Source organism: Daktulosphaira vitifoliae, unplaced genomic scaffold, assembly GCF_025091365.1.
Source record: "Daktulosphaira vitifoliae isolate Bord-2020 unplaced genomic scaffold, ASM2509136v1 Scaffold_1, whole genome shotgun sequence".
Taxonomy (NCBI): domain Eukaryota; kingdom Metazoa; phylum Arthropoda; class Insecta; order Hemiptera; family Phylloxeridae; genus Daktulosphaira; species Daktulosphaira vitifoliae.
The window spans coordinates 76,322,692-76,345,883 of NW_026099572.1; the positions used below are offsets into that span (position 1 = coordinate 76,322,692).

At 22.7% G+C, this 23,192-nt stretch overlaps 4 protein-coding genes across 7 annotated transcripts; 3 read left to right on the plus strand and 1 right to left on the minus strand.

The window, feature by feature from the left end:
- Nucleotides 1-1,349: 1,349 nt before the first annotated feature.
- On the minus strand, nucleotides 1,350-7,268 carry LOC126910524 (clavesin-2-like). Of its 2 annotated transcripts, none has more exons than XM_050693158.1 (5): nucleotides 7,177-7,268; nucleotides 4,189-4,393; nucleotides 2,826-3,024; nucleotides 1,941-2,277; nucleotides 1,350-1,880 (listed from the first exon to the last, which is right to left on the minus strand). In XM_050693158.1, exons 2-5 carry the CDS (start codon nucleotides 4,379-4,381, stop codon nucleotides 1,731-1,733), a joined length of 879 nt encoding a protein of 292 aa, XP_050549115.1. In that variant the 5' UTR covers nucleotides 4,382-4,393; nucleotides 7,177-7,268; the 3' UTR covers nucleotides 1,350-1,730. The 2 variants fall into 2 exon arrangements, with proteins under 2 accessions (XP_050549115.1, XP_050549114.1); XM_050693157.1 differs by lacking the exon at nucleotides 7,177-7,268 and adding an exon at nucleotides 4,908-5,541 and having other exon boundaries at nucleotides 1,361-1,880.
- A 79-nt stretch (nucleotides 7,269-7,347) lies between these two features.
- On the plus strand, nucleotides 7,348-11,753 carry LOC126910526 (androgen-induced gene 1 protein-like). Its single transcript, XM_050693161.1, has 5 exons — nucleotides 7,348-7,575; nucleotides 7,671-7,808; nucleotides 9,518-9,735; nucleotides 10,350-10,512; nucleotides 11,479-11,753. Exons 1-5 carry the CDS (start codon nucleotides 7,393-7,395, stop codon nucleotides 11,506-11,508), a joined length of 732 nt encoding a protein of 243 aa, XP_050549118.1. The 5' UTR covers nucleotides 7,348-7,392; the 3' UTR covers nucleotides 11,509-11,753.
- A 1,372-nt stretch (nucleotides 11,754-13,125) lies between these two features.
- LOC126910521 (protein quick-to-court) lies at nucleotides 13,126-19,046 on the plus strand. Of its 3 annotated transcripts, none has more exons than XM_050693152.1 (10): nucleotides 13,126-13,441; nucleotides 13,881-14,028; nucleotides 14,694-14,918; nucleotides 16,266-16,459; nucleotides 16,520-16,687; nucleotides 17,188-17,365; nucleotides 17,431-17,511; nucleotides 17,572-17,646; nucleotides 17,808-17,885; nucleotides 18,662-19,046. In XM_050693152.1, the coding sequence occupies exons 2-10, from the start codon at nucleotides 13,939-13,941 to the stop codon at nucleotides 18,875-18,877; spliced, it is 1,305 nt and encodes a 434-aa protein (XP_050549109.1). In that variant the 5' UTR covers nucleotides 13,126-13,441; nucleotides 13,881-13,938; the 3' UTR covers nucleotides 18,878-19,046. The 3 variants fall into 3 exon arrangements, with proteins under 3 accessions (XP_050549109.1, XP_050549108.1, XP_050549110.1); XM_050693151.1 differs by having other exon boundaries at nucleotides 13,938-14,028; XM_050693153.1 differs by lacking the exon at nucleotides 17,808-17,885 and having other exon boundaries at nucleotides 13,131-13,441; nucleotides 13,938-14,028.
- Nucleotides 19,047-21,103: 2,057 nt separating this feature from the next.
- LOC126895564 (uncharacterized) lies at nucleotides 21,104-22,704 on the plus strand. Its single transcript, XM_050667562.1, has 2 exons — nucleotides 21,104-21,279; nucleotides 21,948-22,704. Exon 2 carries the CDS (start codon nucleotides 21,970-21,972, stop codon nucleotides 22,702-22,704), a length of 735 nt encoding a protein of 244 aa, XP_050523519.1. The 5' UTR covers nucleotides 21,104-21,279; nucleotides 21,948-21,969.
- Nucleotides 22,705-23,192: the final 488 nt, after the last annotated feature.

The window sequence follows — 23,192 nt, forward strand, 5'->3', positions numbered from 1 at the left end:
TTTTATTTTCATGCAGTTTGGCTCATATTTATATTTATTATAAGTAAAAAAAAAATTGTTCTCTAATCTTAAAAACTTATACCTTTTTTATATAAAAAAAGCGTAAACTGAAATATATGATATTTTGATAATATTATTTTTGTTCACTAAATTGTTCAATAGTTGATCATTAAATACTTTTCAATTATAATTTTTTTACTAAACAATTCATTTGTATTAACTTCTGATATACTTTTACATAAGTCAACTAGTCATTTTATTAATTAGATTACATCTTAGTTATAAACAATTTAAAGTATAGATTGGTGGTGAAGAATGGGGGCAGCTTTTTTTAGCACTAGTCATTTCCCTACCACTTTTTGTCTCGCCTAGGTATAAAAATAATTATAACTTCTGAAGTATTGTTCCAAAAATTGCTATCAGTTGATCTATCATTTTATTATAATTAAATTATTTCTTATTGTATAAGCTATTTAAATATGTATATTACCATTTAAAAATGACATACCTATGAGTTATAAAGAATGATGTTAAAAAGTAATTAATGGCTGATGAATTAAGAAATACATGTAATTAAAAGAAATCAAAAATTGTTTTTCCATATAATGTATTTATTTTACATGTAAACAAGTGATTTATTATTAACTGATCACCGTGTATTTATAATTTATTTAATGAAAATAGTTTATAGTTATTAAGATTTATATTAAGTATAATTAATTAAAAGCCATACACCACAAGAAATAAACACAATTAAGAATATATATCTACATATTTAAAAATCTACAACATTAAATAAAATATATCATAAAAATAGAACACAAAATAAAATAAAATTTGTCTATAAATACTTTTAGAAAATATTCACTTTTTAATACATTTGAAAAATAATACTTATTCAATTTTTTACTTTATAAAGAATATAATACTAAGAAAAATTAATAAGTTTAAAGTGTAAATTTATAGTAATAATTAAAATAATTCAATTAAATAAAAAATAATAAATTTTTAACAATAATTATTTAAAAATAAAGTATTCACAATTAGATCCATTTATCCAGCTACATAAACTTTTAATGTTAATGTTGATGGTAACAAGAAAATAAACATTAAATTAAATTAATATAAAAATGGCTCACAATAGTTATTTATCACAGTTAAGATTAAAAATGTTTAAGAAAAATAGTTAAGATATAAAGATTTATTTGAATTGAACATAAAAATATTACTAAGTAAACATTTTACATATTTCTAATCTTGCTATAAAAATCAAATTCTAATAAAAATGTTTTCACTTTTATTTATTTATTTAAATACTATAATATCAATACTTTGAAGAATACGGTAAATGTACTTTCTGATTTGTTAAAAATTAAAATAAAAAAAAAATACTGTCTATTCTAATTTAAGTTTTTCAGACTTATTTAATAACAATTATTTAAAAAAATTAAATATATTTATGTTTTAATTTTAAATAGACCAGAATTATTACCACAAAGCCAGTTTAAGTAATTAAAGGATATTTAATCTTTTTTACTGATTAAAACAAGTAATATTTAGTATCACATTTCAAAGAAGGTTAGAAACTAGTAAATTTGACTATCATATTCATTTAGTCACACTCATAATTTTAATATTAAAATAGTTTTTATAAAGAAAATTTAAGCGGTTCTTCGTTTAATTTTAATATTTAAAAAATAACTTTAAATTAAAATAAAATACTATAAAAATCATAAAGAAACACCTAAGGATGACTCCAAAAGACATTTCAACCATGTTCTAGAGTCATATGGTGGAAGTTCACCACCTAGTTCAGATGGAAGAACATCTTTAGGAAAATGATCATGTAATGTGTTCAAATTTAATCCATGAACTATAATCTAATAATAAATACACATCATTAATAAAATAGTATACAAGAAATGAAAGTAATAATTTACTTTATTTTTTGTCTTTTCTTTAAGAAATGGTTTTACAACTGACATGAGACCCTCTATATACCATGGTTGGTTAATAAAATGAACTGCTTTTATTTTGGCAGGAAAGCAATCTTGTAAACCTTGTAGCATAATACGTAAAATTCTTGGATTGATATTCATTGTTTGTCGAGTAGTAAAATTGGTCCAATCAACAATTATTACAAATCCATTGTACTGAGTATGAGTATTTTTAACTAAATGCTCAAGTGATAATATTAGTGCTCTGTATATTGTCAATAAGCAATAGCGATCAGTATTCCACTGAGAACATACCATGAAAATAATTTTTCTGCTTTTTCTAAAATTATATATTTATACATATATGAATTACAATTTATATAATATTATTAATTATTGATAGATTATCTGATTATTAATTAGAAAATAATAGTTTTTAAAACTTAGAAATTTTACTCTACTTTCCATATAAAATTCATATTATTTAATAAAGTTATGAAAAAAAAATATGTATACTCTAATAATTTAAATTATTTAGTGTTAACAAATCACAAATTTATTTATAAAACAAATTTACTATGTATTTTAAATTTATAGTTATAGGGAATTTATTATATTAAATATTTTTGTGTCATACAAGAAATATATAAAAAAAAATTTGTCATTAATGCTATACTGATATAGACAAAAAAAAATTTTATACAGAAAATATTCATAACAATAAAGAAACATATACACTATCAATGATCTGGAAAAACTAATTAGTTGTTTACATAATTTTATCAACATTCATAAAAATAAAAATTTTAAAATTCATAAAATTCAGCAAAAGTTTAAATTATTCTTAATTAAAAAAGCATGTTAAGATTATAAAGTAAAAAAATTAACCTATCACAATTGGGTAGTACAGAAGGAAATCCATCTTGAAGAGCCATCTGAATTTTCGGATCATATGGTTCTAACTGATAAAACCATTCTCTGTGTTCCTTTCTAAATTGGTGATAGTTATGGATCAATTCCAATGCTTTGTTTTCTTTCATTTTCCTTGCATATAGAAATTTTATTAAAATACTTTCATTAACAGGCTCTAAAAAATTTAATAGTCATATTTAAATTATATAATATATAAATAAATATTTTTTAATTTATATTATAGATATATATTTAATTTTAAAAAAGTATACTTTGAAAACCTGTTTTGAGAATTATTTAGGTACAGTTTACAAATATATGTTTTAATAATTTTATATATTCGATAGAATAAAATAAAAATTACTAACTATTCAAAGTTCAATTAATATCTTTTAAATCATTATGTAACCAACAAATGATGTTTTATGTAATATTTTTCTCCTAGCATGTTAAAAGTATAAAATCAATTTCAGCTTATTAAATAAATTAGTGAACTGAAATCTTTCAATAATTGTATTAAATGTTTTATAATACTACTTGATTTCAAAACAATAATATTCATCCTTGAATTAACATAGTATGCAGAGGTAAATGTTGTAAGAGGTAGAAGTGTTGCAAGTCAACTTTTGGATAAAATGAGNGAGGTAGAAGTGTTGCAAGTCAATTTTTGGATAAAATGAGTTTGATTTTATAATAAATATTACAAATTTAATTTTAATATCGGTGTCTTAGTAAAATAAAATAATGATATAAAGCATATTATTCCATTTTTATATCTACATTTATATAGTGTAACAACAACAGTGAATGAACACCGAGTTTTTAACTAAAATGTTTGTAATTTAATTATAACAATTTGTATTTAATATTTTTAACAATAATTTTTATCTAAATTAAGTCCTACTGTATTATCCACATTTTTAATACAATATCATTCATTGGAAAATTCAAATTTTTTTGTTAATTAATTATAAATGTTTATATATTATAGTTATAGAAAATTTTCCAGAAAACAAATATTTATTCATTTTATGAATAAGACATCAAAATATAAATAAAGAATTTAATAGATTAAATACTATTTTGTTAATTTCCTGGTGAAGTCATCTTAAGTCTATACATATGGGCTAATAATATTTATAATGGCTCTCTTAAAAATTTTCTCTCTTTCATTTTAACTTCCATATATATTAATTTAAATTAATTATAGTAAGTTAACTATAATTTAATACATTTTTAATTTAAATTTATAGTTTATTATTATAATTTTTTATAATTATTATTATTTTTGTAATACTAAGATTAATTGTTTATTTCGTAAAAAACAAATTTAGTATACCAGTTAAATAACCATATTCTACATTCCATGGTTTTGTCCGAAGTAACTGTTTTAATTTCTTTAGAGCTTCTTCAGGGGAATTTTTCTTAGCACTTACAATGCTATTTATTTGGGGAAATAATTCAACTCCATAACTGTGAGTTACTAATGATGTTGTATGGTGGTATGGTTGATATTCTACAAATTCTGCCATTATTCGTAAAAACTAAAATGTAGAAAATAGAAATAGAATTATTCAGAAAATATTATGAAAATCAAAAGTAGTGATAATAATAAGAATGACTGTACAAGAAATGAGATTAGGTAACTGTAAATAATAAATAAATAAAACCATTTTAGAAAGGTAAAAGATGACTAGTAGTGTTTGCACTTAGTGCACAAAATGTAGATATTTTTATGTCATAAAAAGAGAGATACAAGGATAGTATAAAAGAAAAGTAGATATCTATCCTAAATCTCAGTTGCTCATTTGAAAATACAATTTTAAAATTGGTCCAGTCTATTACATCAAATTTGACATTACAATTACAAAATTATTTAAATATTTTAATATAATACAATTACCTTGTATGATTTTTCTATGAATAATTTAATTGAAAAAAATTGATTAAAAACTTTAAAACTCTTTAATAATTTAACAGTTAACACGATAGCATTAAAAATATTTTTTAATTTTGAAAGAGATGTCATTTTTAAGATAAGTAATATACAATACTTACTGCTTAAAACAAAGGTACTTGAAATGGACAGTTAATTTCCTTTTTAAATACTCATAATTTTAGAAAAACAATTTAAGATAAATCAATTTACACTTCTAAAAGATTTTGTAAACGTTAATACTACGAACAATATATCATAAATTTAAATATCATAATACAGCAACTAGACAATTGTGTCCTAATTAATAATATTATCAGTTTTTAATGAATTCTGTAAGTAGTGGGCGTTAAAGTTCTGATAAAGTAAACAAACAAGTATCCAGACAAAATAGATAAGAAATATTTACTATCCTGAGTAACTAAACAAAATGGTATCGTTACTGATTTATTTTACTGGATATAATGATAACGAATTTTATTTCGTAATTCATTTAAATGATCATTTTCTATTACTTTCTTAATAACATCAGAAAAAAAAACTGTTAGTTGTGTCATGTATTATTATATAACATAATAATTTCTCCAAATGAATAAAAATTGCTGAAAACTGAAAACGCTGATATTTAGACTTACCATTTATTTAGAACCATAGTAATGATTCTGGCAGTTCAGGAAATATGAGTATAGTACTTTTACTACATTTTACGAATATATAAACTACTTTACTACGAAAAATAAATTTTTCTCTTGTAGAACGCTCTATTTTATTACGATTACATTAGTTTAACCGTTAAACTTAAACGTTTCAGTTAGTTATTCAAAATTCAAATCGGAATCTTCGCATCACCCTATTAATCTACTTATTCCTTAACCTTTTTTTTAAATATAATAAATTTACTCTAAGTTAATTATGGTGAACTAGAAAGGTTGTATAACAAACCCAATATCGGATTGACCTTAAAAGCGAAACGATTAAAGTGAGCTGACCATGTCTAGCGGGCTGGTGAAAATGTCATACGAAATGTCCTAATCCGAAACCCAACAAAAATGTGGCTGAGGGGAAGATCTCGTCAGCGATTGTTAGACAGAATTAAGAAAGATATTTCAGATACCGGCGAAACAAAGCGATTGGAGGATGCAATGGACCGGAATGTATGGAGAGGTCTGGTTGAAGCGTGCAAAAGGCCTTAATGGTCTGTATAGCATTATAAAAAATAATAAGTTAATTATTTATTATCTTTTGCCAATTTTTATATGACTATTAAGCCATTTTCATAGTTTATATTACAAATAGAATCCAAAATTTCAGTTTCCAAAAATGTTTACGAACGATTTTCTAACGAGTTGAATATTACCTTCAATTATTGTGGATTTATTCTTAAAGATTAATTTCGATAGTAACAAATTATTCAATACCATTATTTGAATTTTTTTTTTAATTTTAGCATTTTTCTATCTACCATATGTTAGTGCGAGTATTAATCTCATATTTAAATACGTGTTTGGACATAAAACGAATTACAAAGTCCTTTATTTTATTGCTTTGTCTCCCCTCTAAAAAAAAACAGCTGATTTTGAAAGTTTATAAAAATATTTATGAGGACTTGAGTCTTCATAATCTCTAAGCAAGTTCATTACCTCTTAAACTTTGAAATTATACGAAAAAAAGTCATAATTTTGCCTATATTTAAGGGTAAGGGTCTAAAATATTTAAGTCTCAAACACCGATATTTATATCTCAACTTCTTTTGTTAAAACTTTACTAGATATTCAAAAAACAATTATATAACATTCGGCAATTTTAAGTAAAATTCACATAAAAAAAATTTTAGTGTCACTTCTGTTGATGACCTTCATCATTAGCAAACTTTAGAAAATTCGTTAATAAAAATGGATCATGTAAAACCTGTGATCTTATGCTACAATTTTTACTGTTAGTTATAGTTTTTAAAAATCTTCTGATTTAATATTTGTTTACTATACTATCAATAAAAATGATTATTTCACTAATTAATTCAAGGTCATGTTAAATCATCACAAAGGAAAAATTTAATTGAATTATCATGGTGATGGAATTTTAATCTACTACTGACAGCAAAAATATAAATATGTAGTTAAAATTAATATGAAGTGAATTTATCGTTTTTTAATTAAATACTGTGTATTTCAACTTTAATAACTACAATGGGAAAGTATAAAGGTAATTAACATAAAACACAATTATAATCAAACTTCGAAATTACGTACAGATAATTTATAACTAAAATTAATTAGATGCTTATTATAACTCTTGACACTACCTGTGAATATATATATATATATACCTATATATTATACAAAAAACTAACATTACTATAACAAAAAATTACTGCAATTGTAAAATTATTACCAATAGTCAGCTGTGTCGGTCGCGTCAGACTAAAGTCTAAACTGGATATCTTATCTACCGCCAGGTAAAAACCAAACCAAGCTTAATATTTTAATGATTTTACTGTCAGTCAAGATGAGCTCATGTCTATGCGTTTAGATAGATTTTATTTATGTTTTAATGATATATTTTTAATTTAACTTTTACTACTGATTTGTTTCTTTCTGATTATTTTAAATGAAAATGGTTGGTGAAATTAAAGCATTTGACAGTGTAAACAAAGGTGTTCATTTACTTGGAGCCATAGTATTTTCGTATGGCTTATATTATTACTTTACTTATGTAAATATACCAGCTCAATTGAATCCTTTGGATGAAGCATTCGGTGGAAAATTTAAATACTTAACATTCTGCGATATGGTATGTGAATATTTGAATGTTTTATTATTTATTTGAATTATTTTAATGTTTAACCTATGATTTCAAGAATTTATCGTTTATTTTTAATTTTCAAGGTTATTCAAACGTCATTTTATTTATTCGCTGTATTTATTGATCAAATAGCTAGACATTTATGTTCTGATTCAATGTTAAAAGTTTTAAGCCGAATTAAAAATGTTTACTTCACTTCTCTAGCTTTTCCTTTAGCAATGGTAAGTGATTTATATACAATTTATACAGATTGGTACAAATATAACTGACGACCCTTATAATTTGTGATACAATCAAAATTTCTTTGTAATTGGTTTTTTTAGTAATTTATGCATTTTTAGACTACGTCAAAATCGTATTTTTTAATATTTATTATTAATAAAAAAAAATAATAATATAAATTTTTTTATAATTTTTAATTGTTTAAATTTTTAAAATAATTTATTTTTTACTAATTTCTCATGAAAAATTTTGTTGGGTCGACAAGGACGAATTTGTACGATTGTTTGTAAGTAAAAATCTAAAAACTGACTATTTTATAATTTTGAAAACATTTTAAACTAAAAAAAAATTTAATTTTCTTAAAAACAAATATTAAAAAAATATGGTTTTGATGTAGCCTAAGAATATATAAGTTATTTAAAAAAAAATTACAACGAAATTTTAATTGTATAAAAAATTATAACAGTTGTCAATTAGTTCTGTTCCACACTATTTATAAAAAAAACGCTTACATATTTGTATACTATTATCATTAATATTCGTAATATACTTCTAAAACCTGCAATGTATGGATTATTTTATAGTAAAACAATGTCTGATTGGGTTTTATTTACATAAACAATTTTTTTTAATTAGATCAGTGCATATTACCTATAAATATTATCTTGTTATTGAGATATACACAAAAACTTTTAATTTTTACATTATTTCGAAGAGGATATTTACCATTATTAATTTATTTATTTCGTATACAAGTTATCATAGATAAAGTACTTTAAATTTGTTACAAAAATAAATAATATGGAATATAATATGTTATTAAAGTGATAATAATTATATCGGTTATATAAGTAATATTGAATACATGATTATAAATTATATTCACAGTCATAAGCTAATTTCTATTTCTTGTATTCATTCTAATGTATGTATATTAGCTATATGAATTCTCTTAATGTCTTGGCTAAACCTTCTCTCTGAACAAACTTCTAAATTATGACGTCATGTTTGGTTGTTGTAGTTGTTTTCGGCTTTGTTGATGGTTTTTAGTAGTACCTCCTTTCTGCGAAAAGATAGTAAAAATATAAAATTTAAGACTGGTAACTATTTCATCGGTGTGATTTTTACTGTTCCACTAATTATCTCCATTGCGTTTTTAAAATTTAAGAAATTTTGAGCTTTTCTTATACATTTACTGTTAATATTAATTATGTGAGTTACATATCAATATAAACAGTATAAGGTTTTAAAACTTTATAAAATTTTCTATTTAATAATATCAATTTCAAAATTGTAGTCGAGTCAAAAAATAGTTATGATAAAAAGTTAATTTTTTTTTTCTAAAAACTATCGTAAAAATCAATTTAAAAATACCAAAAAATATAGATTAATATGATATTTTGGATAGAAATATCACACGGATTATTGTTAAAACATAAAAAATCAAAATCAATAATAATTAATTAAAAATGTTTCATTAATTTTTTGTGTGAAATAACTCGTTTTTTACTAATTAATAGTTATATAAATAATTAGAGTTGATTTAGCAGAAAAAAATTAAATTATAGATTTCAAATCATCGCAAAAAATTGACTTAGAAAAGTATATTTTGTCTCTTATGAAAATTTCTAGTAGAACAGTGTAATTAAAAGATTCACTTACTCGTACATGTATAATGTATGCTATTAATAAATAATTATAATTTCAGTTTATTGCCATGAGCTTTTGGCCTTTATGGTTTACCGACAAAACTCTTGTTATGCCAAAATATTATGATATTTATTTCCCCAACTGGTTAAACCATGTAACACATGCATTTATTTTTTACTTTGCTGTACTAGAAATGTTAACTAGTTACCGAAAATATCCATCTAGATCTGCAGGATTGTCAATATTCATGACATTCCAATTTTTTTATTTATTTTGGTATGTATATAAGTTTAATCAATCATACTATTATTTTAAAATATTTAATTTTATAATACCTTTTGGATAATTTACGAATCATAAAGCTTCTCTTTCAATAAAAATAATTGAGAGTTAATTTACTATATACTCTAATAGAAAAAGACTACAATATACATTTGACTTTAGAATACACTATGTGTTTATATCAATAGAAAATAACTGCAAGAAATATTTATAAAATTATTTTAAAAAAACATTATTGTTTACACAATTTTTTAAAATTATAAAACTTCCATTTTCTATAGTAAATATAAATATGTAAGAACTTAGCATTTGGAATTTTTTTCTCGCTTGTATTATAAATATTTTAATTTATCAACGAATTCATGGTTAATAGTATTTTACAAAGCTTAAGAAAGAGCGTCATTTATTAAAAACCCTTATCATAAATAATTTTTTTTCAATTAAATAAAAATACTTTTTTTTCTCAAGAAACCAATAATAAATTCTTAATAAAATAAATAACGACATCCTTTTGTTATTCTTTAATCTTTAACTTATGCTTATTGCTAAATGCTTAAGCATTTATATCAATAAACAACTAATAAAAAAAAATTATAATTAATTTGTAGGATTAATTTTGTATTCTATAAAAGTGGAATGTGGGTTTATCCGATTTTGAAAAGAATGAACTTATTAATGAGAATACTATTTTTCGCTGGAAATGTAATGTATGCTCCAGCAACATATTTAGCTGGCGAATATTTAAATAATTCATATTGGAGAGTTTTAAAAGTAAGTTATAAAATACCATGACTTATTGAGCTAATATATTTTATTTTTATCATAATTTATAAGACTAAATATAGGAGTGGACTGAAATCCTAAAGATCCAGGTGGGAAGATTTCAATGGAGCCATTTTAATACTTTTTTCGTTATTTGTATTTTTATTTATTTCTATATTTTACATAATACATTAACATATTTTTTTAACACATAATTTTCCGAGAGTATCGGATGCCGATAACCATTTGTCCACCTTATCGTCCGCCCTTGAAATAGTAAATTAGCGGTATCTTCTAAATCGAGAACTACTATTTTTAACTAGTAGATTAATTGAGTTAGCAGTTAATTGTTTTTTTTTCAACACGTGCCTGACAATTATTATAAATGTTGACATTTAGATAAAAATATATTAATTTTTTTAATTACTTAATTAGTTCTAACAAATTCTGTGTAAGTGATTTTCCATTTCAGTCCGACGAAAGTATTTTTAATTCTTCTATTCATTTTGAGCATTCGAAAATAAGATAGTTTATAGAGATTTTAATATATAGTATTTGCAAAAAAGTTTTGGTTTTTATTATTGAACGTGGTCAATGTTGGTTATTATTATTAGAATCTTGTTTGGGTTTAATTGGATATAGCTAGTTTAATTTTTCTGGTTTTCCAATTTTTTTTCATTACCATAATTTTCCAGGAGATTTGTATTATCGACTATATATGTTTGTTATCAAATTAAAAAAAAGAAATTACTTTTAAATGAAAAGAATTAAAAATATCTTAACAAACATTATTTTTTTTGAAAATTTTAAATGAATTTGTTGTAAAGGTATATTTTAAATTATATTGTTAAAATAAAAATATACTATTAAAGGTTTACCCTTGTATGTATAATATTTATAATAATAATACATAATACCTATAACTGTTTATTTTAAATGTAAAATAAACAACTTTATTGTTACATCATGTTACAGCATTCGAAATCGTCAAAACATCTGAATTAAGACTACAATATAAACAAAAAAATGTTATCGTTACAAAAATAAAGCAATTTTTTAAAAACAATTTAAATTATTGTTTTGTATTAAATAAATTATTGAAAATACTAATGTTATAAATAAAGTACTAGTTAAATTTGTATTTTTTTAAATTTATTATTGTAACTACTTTTACAATAAAATAAGTAACTTATTGTTGTATATATGTTTTATTCTATTGTATTATTTAAAGTTTTTATGGAATTTTTTAACCAGACTTCGTTTTATCATTTTTTTTAGGTCAAAAACTGTTCATCTAATAGAAAATATAAAGATACAATATTAAAATTTTACCCGTTAGTTGTGCCCATGCTTCCTTAATTAAGGTCTATTATGGACAATAATTAAGAATGTAAAATGAAGATCATGCGATTAGACATGTAATAACACTTCTTGACGTGCTAGTAAAAAGTCACGAGATTTACAACTTATATAATTTTTGAATCGCCCTGTGAATAGTTATTTAAATTTTAGTAGTACGATATACGAGAGTTGCATAACATAACAACACAAGTTTATATACAGATGTGTTGTAGACAATTTCAACGACAAATTAAAAAGTTATAGGTTTGTTGTTTTAGTTAGGATTAAAATTTACAATTGATACCAAATAGTTACATAAGTACTAACATACAATAAGTACAGTACATTACTTTTAATTTAATTTACTTTCTTTTTATAGTTTAAACATTTTTTCCAGTGATTGAAAATGTTCTCTAACTAAATATTATTATTTAATGAAATGATTTTATTAATTTGATAGTTACAGTGATACTATTTTTATTTTTGATCAATTACATGGTTTTTAAATGAAACTTTTTCTTCAATTACCCATAGGTTTTGAATCAATATTTTTGTTTTGTTACGAAAAAAACAAAAATACTATTCTAAACTCATAACTCGATTTAAAAATATTTTATTAATGTTTTCTTTATATATGTTAAAAAAATATCTTAACAAATAAAATAATATTTCTATAAAAATCAGATTTATTTAATTAACTATGCGAATTAAATTTTTTTTTTATGTAATATTATTTTTAAACCCATTATTAAATTGATTATTTTAATAAAATAACAAAAGATTAATTTCATAAATAATAACAAAAATATTGATAAAAGATTATTATTTAAATAGATGTTATACGAATTTTTATATGAACTTATGTATTTATAAAGATGGTTTATGGTAATTTTTAACCTGCTTTAAAGAAAATGTTGCTTTTATTTATGACAAAATCTAAAAATAAAATTTAAATAAAGAAAAGTTATTTTTAAAAGTGGAAAAATACGAATAATTGTTAAAGTTAAATAAATATGAATAACTCATACAGACAATTTTTTTGAGTTATTTAAGTGAAACTTTAATAGATTATTATATGATATTGTAATTATTTTGTAATATTATTATGAAACAATGTTAATATGATTAGCCAATTCTCTCTAGATATTTCTGATAGAAAAATTGTTGACACTATATACTTTAATAATAAAAGTTTAAATGGCACTAAAATACTTAAAATTGTATAGTTTAGAAATTTATGATTAAATTATTAATATATGTAATGAATATGGGAAACCTTTTTAAGTTTGTGTATTTATTCTTGGTGATAAACAATTTTTCATTCTAAATACTAATTAATTATGTCGCATTATAACGTTTTCAGATTCAGTGAAAGTAGTGTTAAAAACATGCTACTAGTAGCGCTAATAATCGCCTAGTTGAGTCTATGTTTCAGTGATATCACTTACATTCACAATATTGAACACATCATCAACGGACATACCTAAATCACTGCTTGATATAGTTTCACAATTTAAACCAACGATTTTGACTTTTATGAATGATATTGCTTATCTTACAAGATTTTCATCTAGTGATAATGAAAAAAAATTAAAAGGTAAATCCGTATACGATTATTGGTTTTAATCAAATAGTATTTAATTGACAAATAGAATTCGTTTAATTGATATAATTGATTAGTTGATACTGATGTTTACATTTTCAACGTGATATTGATTTTAAAAAAATTGTAACTAGTTGATCGTTAGGGATTACATATAATTTTAAATATATACAGTATTATATGAACTTAAGTATTTACAAAAATGGTTTATGGTAATTTTTAACTAGCTTTCAAGAAAATGAATATCAAATAGTCAAATTGACTATCAAATGTTTTGTAAAAATCGACATTTTTACAAAAACTATTAAATTATCATTTAAAATGAAGTTTATATTATAGTACTATTGAAGCAATTATATTATAGTATTATGCAGTATTAAAAATAGTAAATTTGGATTATATAGTTTAAGTGTTTTTTTGTTATCAATTTTAGATTTTAATTTTAAGTATGTCAATTGTGAAAATAACTAATAATATATTCCAAATTTAGTATGTCAAGTTTTAATAATGCTTCACCTAGCAAAATACCTAAACCGAAATGGCAACGTAATACATCTAAAATACAAAGACATCACAGTTTAGTAAGTGCATATTTACTGTACTTAAATAACTTATTTACTTTACTATATACATGTTACTTTTTTTTTAAATAATTATATGACTTTCAGCTAGACAAATTTGGAGTAAATAATTGACTCGATAATTAAAAATTTTGTTAATAATATAATAATACAAAAATATTTTTTTAGTCCGACAAAAATTCTTAAATATTTAACTGTATAGTTAAATGAAAAATGTTTTATTAATAATATATCTAGGTTAGTGTTTAATTAGTAATTTATAATATAAGAGCATACTACCAAAAATAATTATTAAAAAGAGGTCATGTTTAAAAAAAATGATTTAGTCAACAACAATAAATTTTTCATCCCCCTCATATTTTTAGTTTTAGGAAATCTAGGTGTTCAGCCTAGTTATGTACGCCCCCAATTTTTGTCTATGGGTTATACACAGAAATTTTATTCATGCAATTAATTAATAATGATATTTAAAATTATACAAATTCATTGATTAAAATGTTGTTAAATAATTTCCTAGATTATTTCAATTTAGGAAGTTATTCAATGAATAACATAATATTAAATTCAATTAAATTAATAACATCAATTTAAATTTAATTAGAAAATCACTTTTAGTTATATTTAAAATATAATCAATACTAAATATTTAATGAAATTTTTTACAGCAAACATTGAATACTTATGAAAAAGATGATGACTTGGCATCAGAGAAAAGTTTTGGGAGTACAACAAGTAGTCAATGTGATAGTAGCCACTCTATATTTGCTTTAAATGGAACAACTTATTCAAATCGTAAAAAAGCATATCTTCATTATTGTCCTTCGAATGTGGGAAGTGAAGAATATCTCACTCCTACTCAAAGATCAAGCAGAACTATAAGAAATTTAAGGGTAATAAAAGTAAAATTAGTTTGAAAGTTAACTTTATAAATTTTTACCTTAAAATGCATACTATAAATATATAAAATATTGGCCAAAGATTAAATTAATTCTCTCAATATTCTGGCTTTAATGATACTGTATACATTTTATAACCTTTTTTGTATGCTACTTTTATGCTGAATATTATTAATAATTTGTATAAGAATTTATTTATATGTATCGATAGTACAATTATATTTATTAAAATCACTGTTTTTTTAAGTAAAAAACATAAATTTTTATTGTAGAAAACAAAAAAGGAATTATTAAAAGTATTTTTCTTTATTAGCTATACATTTCCCCAATTTATTATGCAAATTTTAGTTATCATGCAAAAAAAAAAAATTCTTTAATTTTGAAACTAACCAATCATCAAGTCAATTTCTAATATCTTTGTTTGATTTAGAGAATTGTTGATAGAATGTGTTGTCCATCAATGAAAAAAAGGGTATTTGTAAGTGGGCAAGTCCGGTAAATAAGCAGGATGAAATAGTACCTTTTAGTTAAATATCTCTAAGAATTTTAGATCATTTTTGTAAGTTGGGAAGGTGCATCGTGGTGTAGGAAAATTAGATTGTCATGTTTATTAATATACAAGTTTTTTTTTATTGAGTGAAATGTAATTTGTTAGTTATCATTGATAATGGTGAGCATTAAAAGTTTCATTAAGTTTCAACAATTTTTAGTAAATAATACTATACTAATTCCACCAAACACATATCATTGTTTTCTGTCTGAAATAATTGTCTTGGCAAAAATGTTAATAGTTTGTTGGCATTAACCCATAATTTTTTGTATTAAAAATTTTCAAAATATATTCATTTTTCATCACGTATTATTATCTGATAAAATAATGACTTTTTTTTATTTAAAGTGAGTAAGGTTTTACATTTATTTTGGCGTTGTTTTATTTGATTATTGTTCAATTTATGTGGTGCCCATTTTTTGAACCTTTCTTATGGCATATAGATGTATGGATATAGTTGCTTGAATAACACCATTTCTCGGCAAATATTTTTTATAATAATAAAAATTTATATGCACTATTGACTCAAATAAATAAATTATATAAAAAATATGCCCTCACACTCAAAATATACAAACACATATAATATATAACTTCAAAGTTTTATTACTGTTATTACAAAACATATTTATAACTTACTTAGCATGTTTTCCATGTCACAAAAATATATCATGCAAATGTATGAACTTACATACAACATGTTTATAAACTATTTAAAGCATTATTTTATATAAATAATTTTTATTTTTGTAAAATTAATATTAATTTTTTTTTTTCATGATCTTATACAGAGACTTTTAAATGACGCCCACAGTGAACTTAATGATAAAGATACAATCATTGAACATTTAAAAAAAGAAAATAATGAACTTAAAATTAAGTGTGGTTACCAAACAGCGGATGATTCAATAGCAGAAGGTGATGAAGAAGAAGAAAATATTAAATTTACATCTAATAAAGACACACCTTCTGATTGTGATTCAGTGTATGTAAAAATATTGATAATCAAACTCTCATTTTTTACTGTTATTTTATTTTTTTCTAGTAAATTAACTAGACATTTTTTAAACCCATCTCCATCACCAGCAGATTCCGGGCACAGTGATGAATACGATGAAATAAAAAAGTTAAGACAAGCTTATGATGAACTTAGAGAAAAACATAATGATAAAATTGAAGAACTTTTAAAAAACTTAGGAGAAATTAATGAAAAGTAATTTCTTTTATAGTATTAATTTGATAAAATGTAGGTATAAATTAAGAAAAATTTGTTTAAAAGAGTGGTGAATAATATTGATTCTTTCATGGCAATAAGCCTTAAGATATTTTTGGCGGTTTTCAAAAGAGTAAAAAAAACGTTTTTTTAAAATTTTTTTTAAAATTTTAAACACTTATAATTCTATTTTGAACACTTTATAACAAAAATTTTAAAGAATATTTTCAGAAGATTGTTTTTGTGTTTAAAGTCAAACAATTTTGATAAGTTAAATCTATTACTAAACTACTTACAGCTATTAAATATTTCTATATTTTCTATTACAGTTAAAAGAATCATTCTGTATAAATAAAATATTTTGTTATTAATTAATAATATTGACAAAAACATTTGAATTTAAAAACCCAAATGGTCTATATTTTTTGAACCCTGCTTATAACAATCAATATATACTTAAAATATTAATTAAAGAAAGTAAATTTTTGCTGTATTATTAGATATTACACATTAAAACCAATGTTAGATGAAGCTAACATTAGAATTAAAGAACTTGAAAGAGAAAACGAATTTCTAAAATGGTCAACACAGCATAAAAACAATGACCCAACTGCAATATGTAATAAAATATGTGTAGATAGTTTAACACAAACTGATTCATTTACATTGAGTGACAAGGTTTGTTCAGTTATACTAAATTAAATTTAATATTCAATCATAATTTGTTTTTTATTTCATTTTAGCAAACTAATACTGATAATTTAATTGAAATTGGTATTTCGGAAATTCCTACCCAAACCCTACCAATAGTCAGTTCAGAAAAAGTATGTGGTTATTAGTTGTACATTTTTAAAATTATTTAATTAACTATCATTTAATTTTAGTTTACTGAAACCAATTTAGATAATGATTCAATTGAAGAATTAAGTAGCATGAAAATTGAACTACAAAAAACCAAAGTAATTTTTATACTATATATAACAACTATATGAATCTAACCTTTTTACTTGTCTATATTAACAAAGTATATTATTAGTGTAACACCTGTTTATTTATAAGTTTTTTTAAATAGGTATTTCATTAATTGTTCAGAATATTAGAATGTTTTTTATACATTTAGGGGCGTAGTCAAAGTGTTGGGGGCGCTTTATTATCAGGACCTGAGGCAATTGCCCTTTGGATGATCGGCACTAAAAAGGTTTGTCTTTGTTAGATCCCTTCTCATGCTATGAAATGTATTTAATCTATGAGCATGAGATTTTGATCTTTTGAGATACACAAAGTTTTTATGTTAATATACTATATGAATAGAAAATTGTTAAAAATAGATGTTGTATATTACTTATGGATCAACATTTTTGTAATTTGATTGTCTAATTAAGCTTTGTGTATATTCAAAAATGTTTTGATCGTCGTAGTTATGGCTTATTATTTTTCTTTTATATAATACCTTTAAATTTTTCAAGAAAAATTTTCTTGTTTCTACTTTTTGGAATTTTTATTGTACTTATTTTTTAATTTGAATTATGCATTATTAGCTTTTGAAATAATGTATATAGTCATATTGAGTATATCACTTAATTGCACAACTATTTATTATATGGTATATTGCTTAGTTATAGGTATGGCCTAAAAAAATTTTTCCTTGAATTCTGTTTGTATAAATTTCTATTCAAAACTATTAGTGTTGCAGGATTTGAAATATTTATCATAGATAGAATTTATATTCTACCTTAAGATATATTTGCTTTATTTTTATTGTTTTAGAATCAAATTTTAAATTTATTAAAGTTTATTAAATTTAGTAGTTAAACTTGTATTTTGTGTAAATAGCTATATTTAACAAGACATTATAAAATTAATCTTATTATACTTGAAAACTCAGCAAAATAAGTATAATTGATTATAAATGAAAATTTGAATACTTTTTATATGTTATCTATTTGAAAAAAATTAATATGAGTTATTTTATAGGCGATGTATGAAAATATGCTACAACAACAACTTGAACAACAACGTCAACGTCCAGTAAATGATGCTGAAATGACTCTCCAGTTTTTGAAGTCAGCAATTTATTATTACTTAACAGATCCATCTAATTGTACAGGACATTTAAATGCTATAATAAGCATTTTAAGGTATTCAGATATTGAAAAGTCTGTAATTGAAAAAAATCAAGCTTGGAAATAATTTTTTTTTTTTTAATGTGATACATAAATATTTATTACATTAAAAGTGTATTACTTATGTAAGAGTTTTTTTGACTTGTATGTTATTTTTGTTTTGTTCATTATTTTTATAAGTATTTATTACCTTTATATTTAGTGATTAAGTTATAAATAATATTGTGATTTTTTCATTAGAGTGTTTAGTAATTTTTGTTTAATTTTACTTATGTATTCTTTACTTCACTATACTTAAGTTAGGGTTATATTTGATTTGCTGTACTCTTAATTTTCATTTAGTCTTGATACTATTAGAGCAACCATTTATTACACTGGATGACTCGTGTGGAAAATTAGCTTGCCTATGTTTTCATAACAACTTATTTTATTTTATATTTTATCAAATATGCTCCTCGATTTCAAGATCTTTAGTGCCTGGTTACAAAGGTGTGTACAATATTAAAATATCTCCATTACATTATATAAATTTTAAATGTTATTTTATTGCTCATAGTCTTAAATTTTTATCTCTCACAATTGAAGTCATATGATGTTGTGTTTGTATTAATTTTTAATTTATGATTATTTGAATGAAATTTAATTCTCTTCAGTTCCTTTTATTGTAGTATTGTTATTATTATTATCCTTTTTTTGGTATTTTTAAATTACTTTGGGAAAAAATTTCATACTTTGACTAAAATGTTTTAATTGTATTAAAAACAATTTTCATTTTTAAGTATGTTGATAAATGTAAATTTTTGCTGTGATTGAATAAAAAAAAAAAAAACAAAATTTCATACATTTTATGTTTTATACATTGAATAATAAATATGAAATTAGTTTAATATGATTTTGTTATATTTTGTTATATTTTTGAATATCAAGTTATTCATGTATTTTCTAATACACAAAAGAAACTACTTCATACTTACGGTTAATATATAATAACAACATATATTTATGGTTAGAAGATGTAACTCATATAGTTGGACTAATTATAATATCAGTTGAAGTTGTCAATTAAATTTAATTAACTATATTTTTTTGTTGGTTCATTTATATAATATTCTCCTTCTAAATATATAATTATGTTTTCGCTATATTAATCATAATTTTTGTTAACCTAACTATATAGTATATCTGTGTAGACTGTACNAATTATGTTTTCGCTATATTAATCATAATTTTTGTTAACCTAACTATATAGTATATCTGTGTAGAAATACCCTTTACTATTAGATTTCATTATATACTTTAAAAAAAAATTGATGAAAATAATAAAAGGTAAAAATTTGCTATATAAATTATTACATTGCACTAGTTATTAATGTTTCAATTTTTTAAATTGAAAGTAAGATTTTTTAACCATTGGCTATAAAATAAGAGGTCAAATTAAGGAAATGTGTATTTTATACAATTAAAAAAATCATGTTAAAGTCTAGTAAAATTAACTAAAGATGGCCAAGTAATGGAAATAGATAATTAAAAAGAACGCCAATAAGTGAAAAGTTAACAAATTATAAATTTAACTAATTCAGCAGCGTATTTGAGGAAGAAATGATATAAAGTTGCCCCTGAGATATATTTATATTAGTGTCTAAATTTTTATTTAGTGAGTAGAAATATTTACCTAAATATTGGTGAAGTCTTAATTACACTTTTAAACTAGTTAAAGCAAAAAATAATTATTGAATAACTAGGTTAAAAAAATGTTCATTTAATTTTTAAATAGGTTTGAAGATCACATTAAGTGTGATATTTTTTCTTCCCGATTTTCTAATTTATGAGTAATACTAGTACATTGATACACACTTACTGCTATAAAAATAATACAGAGATATATAATACCGTAATCATATTCTATAAACTATTAAAATCATTTTAAGAGTCTTATAAGTTTTTGAACTTGAATTTAATCAAGTAAATTAATTTTTTTATTCGATATCGTTAAAAATACAACATTTTTAAAATGGATGATTTTATTATTAATTAAAATTTATGTTTAATAAATTCTTAATATATTGATAACTAAACCCATAGGAGGAAATTGGGAGACTTAACCACCAACATTTTAAGGGAATTATATGTATTATTATACAAAAAAAGTTAAAGACGAGGGAAATTAGTTTAGCCCTAGTATCCTATACGCATATTTGAATTATAATGATTTATCAAAATAATTGACTGTTGTTTTCAAAAAACATTTTTTTAAACAGTTGGTACACTGTTAAGGTGGTATCGAGTGGTGTCTTTCAGATTGTATTTCTATGGTTCATCAATACTTAATGGTCGATGAACAGCTGGGTGATCATTTTCATTTTTAATCTTAAAATTTGCCGTTTTTGTCTTTTTTTTACATTGAATAACGTAAATAAAAGTTCGGAAAACAACATCATATCAAAATTTGATTAAAATTTTTGGATTAAGGTGAGAATTTTTTTTTTTTGTAATTATTTATTTGATAGGAATTATTTTTTGTACTATAAGATTTTCTTGGTTAAATTAAAAATCCTAAGTATTATTAAAATATAAGTCCATTGTATTTATAATTGATTAATGACAATTAATTATTTTAGTTTATCATACGTCGTACATTATGTTTTTTCATGTTCGAAAGGAATATCTTGTATTATATCCAGACATAACATCATTTAATAATAATCTAATCAATTTTTATACATATTGAATTGATGTCTTGATAGAATATTTGATACTTTATCAGGGTTGCATACAAGGGGAACAACAAATTTTTTGATATATTAGTTATTATAAATTTTGAGCAGAGACGTAGCAAAGCCACTTTACTAAGGACAACCATGTTCATATGGCCGATTAAAATGAGTTCAAAGAAAAGCTATTTCCTTTGTTTGCATTAGTATTTCGCTAGGTATAGAGCACATGAATTCTCGTGTTTTTTTCCTAAAAAGAAATCCATAGGCGTAGTTAAAAATAAATAAATGTTTTTTTTATTAATATTGAGTCCAAAAACAGAAAATATTGAGTTGTTTCACTATTCTTGTTGATTGGGGATTTTTTCACTCGACAAAAAAATAAACACCCACATTTTCAAATATTAATAGTGACTTTTTTCGCAGATCCTAAATTATCAAATTTAAAATGACTTGCAATCTAAAGATCGCAAAGACGTTGTTTCAAAGAGTCGATAAAGCTTTTCCAAAGTTTACGAGTCATAGTTTTACACTGTCTCGTCATAGTGTGTGCTTCAAGTATTATGTTACCGATTCAAAAGTTGATTCGAGACCCACCTCGTCCCAGTCACCAATATCTACTCAACCTCCAAAACAATCTCCAGTTGTTGAAAATAGCGAAAAGAAGTACTTTTTCGAAAATCCATTCGTCGATACGTACGTGGTGCCGCTGTTCAATGTGTTTCCCAGAATGAGCAGTCATCTGAAAAAAATCAATTTGGAAATGATAAACGAGGTGCCTCCGCATGTCCTCGTGTTTACGTTAATCACAATTTCGCCAATGGTTTTATCTATGATCACTTTCAATTGTCACACCATTTTGTCTATAGGTGTACCTTACGTAGGCATGTACGTGACCATGGCCAACGGACTTCATCTAGGAGCCAACATCCATAATGTTTCTAACAACACATCACAGCTCTTATTGGCTAGTGCACCTGCCTTGTTATGTGCTTCTGCAAAGTACTTAATGGCGTTTCCTATGCCCATTTCTATTTTATTTATTGGTTTTGCAGCTATTAAACTGTCCGACGATATTTTGTTGATAAACAAGTACCCGAAATGGATGAAGGTTCTTGTTCTGTCCACTTTGGGTGCGGGTCTACTTGATTTGTCTTCTGCATTGATTTGTTCGGTTTTTTAACATTAACATGAACTACTTATGCATAATTACTTATGATTTGTTGTTAATTTTTTCATGTTATCATTTTTACATATTTTTAATGTATTGCTTTAGTTATTTTGTAAAAAAATTTTAATTGATTTAATATATCTATCATAATTTTATAAACTATAAATGAATTTTCAATGGATATTAAACTATAAAATGATAATTGCTTGATTTATTTAAGTTGCTTAAATTTTTTTTTAGATATTTATTTATTAATTAGTGCTATTTATAATAACTTAATATGTATATTGTCTAAATGGTTGTCGACAATATTCTTGTCGACAAATTCATAATTGATAATTGTAAATTACATGCAATGTATGAAATACTTATTTTTAGGATGTGTAGATTTATAATGTGTATTTATATTTATTAGTAATAAAATTAAAAATTTATCTTACATATTGTAAGTATTGATAAATATATCAGAAATTACATCAAATTTTTTACTTGAATTATAA

What these genes read in the sequence shown, in the direction of transcription:
- LOC126910526 (XM_050693161.1), top strand. Translation starts at nt 7,393, where the DNA reads ATGAAAATGGTTGGTGAAATTAAAGCATTTGACAGTGTAAACAAAGGT. An exon ending in ACTTAACATTCTGCGATATG is followed by an intron (nt 7,576 to 7,670) that starts GTATGTGAATAT and finishes TTAATTTTCAAG; the next exon opens with GTTATTCAAACGTCATTTTA. An exon ending in TAGCTTTTCCTTTAGCAATG is followed by an intron (nt 7,809 to 9,517) that starts GTAAGTGATTTA and finishes TTATAATTTCAG; the next exon opens with TTTATTGCCATGAGCTTTTG.
- LOC126910521 (XM_050693152.1), top strand. Translation starts at nt 13,939, where the DNA reads ATGTCAAGTTTTAATAATGCTTCACCTAGCAAAATACCTAAACCGAAA. An exon ending in CATTTACATTGAGTGACAAG is followed by an intron (nt 17,366 to 17,430) that starts GTTTGTTCAGTT and finishes ATTTCATTTTAG; the next exon opens with CAAACTAATACTGATAATTT. An exon ending in TTGAACTACAAAAAACCAAA is followed by an intron (nt 17,647 to 17,807) that starts GTAATTTTTATA and finishes TTATACATTTAG; the next exon opens with GGGCGTAGTCAAAGTGTTGG.
- LOC126910524 (XM_050693158.1), bottom strand. Translation starts at nt 4,381, where the DNA reads ATGGCAGAATTTGTAGAATATCAACCATACCACCATACAACATCATTA. An exon ending in AGAATATGGTTATTTAACTG is followed by an intron (nt 3,025 to 4,188) that starts GTATACTAAATT and finishes TAAATTTTTTAG; the next exon opens with AGCCTGTTAATGAAAGTATT. An exon ending in AAGAAAAGACAAAAAATAAA is followed by an intron (nt 1,881 to 1,940) that starts GTAAATTATTAC and finishes ATTTATTATTAG; the next exon opens with ATTATAGTTCATGGATTAAA.
- LOC126895564 (XM_050667562.1), top strand. Translation starts at nt 21,970, where the DNA reads ATGACTTGCAATCTAAAGATCGCAAAGACGTTGTTTCAAAGAGTCGAT.